General features: G+C 44.6%; 1 protein-coding gene across 1 annotated transcript in view; it reads left to right on the top strand.

The window, feature by feature from the left end:
- Positions 1 to 5817, top strand: part of UTP4 (UTP4, small subunit processome component) — a 31620-nt gene that overhangs the window by 15343 nt on the left and 10460 nt on the right. Inside the window, exons 9-11 of the mRNA XM_018557327.1 lie at positions 1285 to 1381; positions 3495 to 3559; positions 4882 to 5004. Of these exons, the coding sequence (XP_018412829.1) occupies positions 1285 to 1381; positions 3495 to 3559; positions 4882 to 5004 (285 nt within the window). The remainder of the gene's footprint in view (positions 1 to 1284; positions 1382 to 3494; positions 3560 to 4881; positions 5005 to 5817) is intronic.

Genomic DNA, 5817 nt, shown 5'->3' with positions numbered 1-5817 from the left:
CCCCCCCCCCCCCCCCCCCCCGAGACACTGCAGCTCACAGTGTGAGGGTTTCAACAACAGGAACAGCTCATCCAATCCAGAAAGCAGTGGGTGGGAATAGGCATGGTCTGGTGCTGATTGACAAGCTACAGGCTTATTATATTATATCAGCAGTGACAATGCTCATAGCCACGCCCCCTGCATAAAGTGTCCATACCACTGTGACATAAGCAAGCACAGCGTACATCAGGGTTGTAACTCTGCTTTTAAATTCAGGAGCAGTGCAGCATAGTTGCCACTCCATCAAAGGAAGCTGCATTAGGAGGACTACATTGGCAGGATCAACAGGTATTTTATATGTAAGACAGGGGCTGCCTCAGCCAACCGAGCTCCACATCTAACTAAAATAGAACTAATTTCTGTGTATAGTTTGTAATTATGTTTTTCACATGGGGGCAGCCATATATACTTATTGTATGTGCTGGTATCCTGCATAGCAATGCTGCACAGTGATTGTGCTTTGCTGACCCTTTTCTATCACTGCATACCTGAAAGACCTTATCCATTTGAATAAAGGTAATAGACTCTCTGCAGTCTCTAATGGTGGCCAGCGCTTACAACGCTCCTTCTAGTCAGCCCATGATCTTTCACTAGGCTTTAGACCACACGAGCGAGCTCTAGGGGAAGTAATTTTGATTCACGGAAGGAGAAAGGTACGTTAGACCAAGCACATTGAAGTCTTTGTACATTCTAACAATGAATTTTTATCTTCTCCCTTAAAGTAAACCATTGAAAGCATGTTCGGAACATCTGTTCCATGAATGCAAAGAAATACCTGTTGGTCCCGTCAGATATCAGCGAGCTCCTAACTTTCTGTAGGAAGCTGACAATGCTGCACTGAAATCCCATGCAATGTTATAAGCCCCATCTAAGTTTTTTCTGTGAAACCCAGAACATCTTCCCCTATGTTATTGAGATGAAAAGGGAGGTGTTTTGTACTCCTAACACACATTCCTGCCTTAGGGTGACAATGCTACTCCTCCAGATATATAATACAGTGAGTGTTGTCACCCTAGGGCAGCAATTCTGTTACTGGCAGGATCACTAGGTGAAGCAGCCACCACAATTAAAGGACTATTAAATTGCAATATATTACATTTTAGTTTAAATAAACTTTAAAAATCAAATTTCCTGACCTGACTTATGCTCAGTTTTGGCAGCCAGACCAAATCTGAATTCATGTTGAAAAGCCAGTTTGAGTGTTATGACGATGGCATATTAACAAGCGTGTTTTCCCCTCCACAGCACCATCTCGTGTCTTGCGCTCAAGCTTCCCGATTGCTTCTCTTCCAGTTCCCCGATCATCTGGAGCTGTGGCGTCTGGGTCAGACTGATCAATCAGGTATGGGTAAAGGGGATCATTAGAAGGCAAAGATGGCACAATAAGTCAAAGAGAACCTGTACTTTTCCCCTCATATTCGTTCCCCAGCGCCCTGTTTACCCTCCGGAACAAAGTAAAATGTCTGGTATGGGAAGCTTGAGACTCTTTTCTGCCATGTTGCAGCTCTGGGCACGTAAGTCACTTACCAGCACTGAGGCCTGTTACATGACGGTGAGGGGTTAGTGTAAGCATCAGGAAGGGTAACCTTGGCACTCCAGCTGTTGTAGAACTACAAGTCCCATGAGACATTGCAAGACTCCCAGAGGCACGATTCGGTTTGTAGTTTCAGCACAGCTGAAGTGCCAAGGTTGCCTACCCCTGCTACACAATGCCAGTAGCGGATGCACTGGATAGCAGGCATTGCAGGAAGCCAGTACACCGCACATGTGCTCTCTTGCTACCATATGGTGCCCCAGGTAAAGCCCACACCTTCTGGGTATAGGGTAGCATGTAACTCTTTGCCTTACCTTTCAAAATTCAGTGTTCATTGCCAGCAACCAGCTGGGGAATACTTATCTCTTTGTGTACGCAGTGTATGGTCAAAACGTTACACAAGTGCTGTTCGGTGAATGAAGTGGCAGGGAAGTGCAACAAAGGCGGGCAGATACGTTGATTCCTTTCCCATAGGTCAACCCCCACCATTTATGTTGACTCCTACCCCATATACAGTTACAGTCCATGTACCCATTGTACTCCTGACCGCTCATCCATTGAAAGTAAGGTGGGTGCATCGGTAGTCGACGGATGGCCACCGTCCAGTAATATAGAAAAATATGGATACCAGCACTTCAAGGATAGAATACGTCTATTTAATGACGTGCGTGCAAAACCTACTTATTGCGATGTTTCGGGGGTCACGTAGGATGCTCTTCATCAGTTGTGCCTTAGGCATAGGCATTGCTGTCGAAGAATGGCTTACAATGGAGCTACATACCAATGCACAGAGAGAGGCTGCATTTGGCCTGCTTTGCCTTCAACACAAACACATAGGACTATTTTCATCCATAAATTACACTATGCAAATCAGGTCAAACGCAGCCTCAGAGCTGTCATGCATACCACTGACTTAAATGGGAATCTGCGTTTCAAAAAACTCCTGTGTACCTGAACCTTTGGGACCTGTTCATACTAGGGAATATTGCAGAGCTTGCGTCTCTGCATTGAGGCATGCTGCGTTAGCCAGCTAATTCAAAATCAATACATTTAAAGCACCTCAACACACACACAAGTTTATACAATGGTGTGGTTTTTAAATCACTGCAATGCACATTGTGGTACATTGAGTGTTATGGCACCATAACACTCCGAGTGGATGTTGCCTTAAAGGAGAACTATGAGGGGCGTGCTTTTCACTCACCTCATAGTTCTAGCCGACCTGTGACAATGAGACTGTTCGCTCACCTCTCGATCCTGTCACGGCTCTCTGCCGTGACAGGGGAGGGGCTGGATTCCCCCCTCCCCGATCCGCCAGCGCTGACGGGCGGAACGGACGGGGGAGGGGGCGGGTACAGCTGGCTCTGCCTCTAGATAGGCAGAGCCAGCTATCACTCACGCAGCTGGGCGGATATCGGTGTCGGGATCCGCTCTGACTACCAGTATACTGAGCTTAGGGTAACGGGAGGACGATAGTTTGTGTCCTCCCGTTACCCTAAGGAGAACTATGGGGAAAAGCCCTGACCCCATAGTTCTCCTTTAATCCACATTGCAGTAACATACACGTTTTACCGCACATTACTGCAATACACTGGTGTGAACAAGCCCTAGGTGTGCTTATAATAATAATTTTAAAAAAGGGGACAGTTATTTTTCGCTGATCCCAGTGAGATTTGATATATTCAGATCTGATAAACATTTCCTTGTGTTCATGCTTTTTGTTAATTGAACTGAATTGACCCTCATCATTCCTCTCCAGCTAACCCGTTCCGTTTCCTGGTATGGGCATAGTACAGGTTCTCTTTAGCAGTCAGTAGGACAGGATTTTGTATTCAGGTCGTAATGTAAAGTCCTTGAAAAGTGGAAGACTTCTCAAAGTGTTTTTGCAGTATTGTAAGCTTTGTGTTCTGTTCTGTGTTAGGGAAAGATGGCGATATCCTTCCTGTGAAACAAGAAGAGGAGCTCCTTCTACAGCTGAAGAGAAAGGTGCGTCATATCAATCACTGTCACTGCACTGTTTGTGCCTAACAAAACGGTGATTACACAATTAATGGGAACTGTTTCATCTGCCAAAGCAGACAGGAGGATAGAGATGTGTGATTTACTCATCCCTGCCTTCCTCAGCTTCGTCACTGGCTGCTTATTGGGCAACAAATCAGCATTGAGATGACACTAAATCACTGTCTAATGGACAGTCCGGTGACACAGGAAGAGCAGAGCTGGAAAAGGAAAAAGTGGTGTCACCTGCTTGGATAGCTAAACAGAATTCTTTGACAGTAAGCTATAAAACAGATCATTATGGTATACAGTATTTACTGTTGTGCTGTTATTACCCAGAAAGCATAGTGCTAGCAAGGGGAATGAAAGCACTGTTTGGAAATGGGTACTCTGTGCACTTAGCCTGGAGTTCCATTACAACAGGATGTACCTTTAAGTGGTTCTTTGAAAGCTTTAAAGTATAATTACAGTCAGGATGTCCCCATTGCAAGATTTCCCCTTGACTCTTGTTCCAGTAAAACCTAAGTCCTCGGCACTAAAGCAAAATAACAGATGGGCTGAGCTCAGGGCAAGTACTTATACTCTAGGAGGAGTGCAGGGGTGGGTCAGGCCAGGTCATAGTGAGTAATAGCCAGCCTGACATAAACCCCTCTCCCTGGTCTGCTTTTCAGAATATGTGCCTGCCCTGACTTTCATTGTACCAGGACACAACAGATGCAAATGGAGCAAACCTCAAAATACACACACGCACACACATATAATACATATGAGGGAGCTGTTTTACCTGCCAGAAAATTGCAATTATGTCCAGCCCGTCCCGAAAGGTACACAGCTCTGCCACACAATCTTGTTTAGCAAGGGAGGGTATTTGATTCTTTGGCGTTCAGTAACACTTACAGGTCTTGTCCCTCCCACAACCTCCGATTGGACAGTGAAAGGAGAAGCAGCAGACCGATGAGCACATCTTTCTGTCACTTTGCTCTCTGGTCCTATCAGCATGTCACTTGTTAGCACATGAGCACTGCAAAACAAGCGATTGGCTCTTTGTGCTGCTACTTCCTCTACCAGTGAAAGCGGTATATGGGCTGAGAGGCTGATATCTAGTCAGATTCCGGTACTTATATCTGTATGGAGATCAGCTTTAAAGATTCAGTTTTTTTAAGGGTTGCAAACCTTCAAACAGCCTCTTCATGTGTAAAACGTTACCTGTTTAAGAACCTCATTAACCTAAGTTCCACATCCATGTTACCTAATGATTGGAACTGTTTGAAGATACCGGACTTGACCCATCACTTGCTGTCTCTGTTTAGGGATCTGAAAATATACGATGTAGCTGTATCTCCCGATGTGGGTCATGGCTTGCCTACACCACCGCCTCTCACCTCTACCTCCATCGGCTGCATTACGATAACAATAACTTCAGCATCAGTAAGGTGAGTAGTGGGTTGTATTTAAAATGGATGTATAGGCCCTGATCGAAGCCGAGTTAGTGGCTCTGTAACTAGCGCGGTCAAACAGAGGCCGATAGCATGCTTTTCTCCTGACGGTCGCTGCCCCTGCTGTGTTGTGCGGGAGATCGGCAACATTGAGGGGAAATACACGTTTGCCACGTTCTTATGCAATTTGTGTTATGTGTATGAGCCAAGGATTCACCAATTAAAATATTGCCATAGGTAAAAACATTTTTTTTTTTTGTTGTGGTTCAAATCTGATGCTCATGCAGATATTTGATCAGAAGTGATTGCCAAAACTCTGGCTAAATCTTCACTTTGATTATGCTATATGCATTGATCATCCTGACACACCAGCTGAATGCACAGTGTGTGGTGTCTGACAGTGTCCCCATTGCACTTTTTTTCCCCCTCCTATAAAAAAAACTTTATTACTGTAGTGAAATGTCACAAGTGACATAAAAAAAAAATGGATGTATACGGTAGTACTATGGCATTATTTTATTCTCCAGAGTGCCAATATCCCGACCATGCAATATTTTGTATGAAGAGGTACAAGTACTGCAACAATCTTATCGGAACCCAACTCTATTGGCTTGTTGAATTAAAGTGTCTGTGTCGCTCAGGTCACCAATTTGATTCTAGCTGGGGATGTATTTGTTGCTAAAGGCAGCGATTTTATATCTAAGACACTATAAGGAGGCCCATTTGTGTGCTGTGATAAGTTTTTATTTCCATTCTGAGTACAATTAAAGATCACAAGATCGCTGTATAGAACAGCTTGCTGAAATAATA

The sequence above is a fragment of the Nanorana parkeri genome, unplaced genomic scaffold, assembly GCF_000935625.1.
Source record: "Nanorana parkeri isolate BGI_ZX_2015 unplaced genomic scaffold, ASM93562v1 scaffold280, whole genome shotgun sequence".
Taxonomy (NCBI): Eukaryota; Metazoa; Chordata; class Amphibia; order Anura; family Dicroglossidae; genus Nanorana; species Nanorana parkeri.
This window is presented reverse-complemented; position numbering and strand designations above follow the sequence as displayed.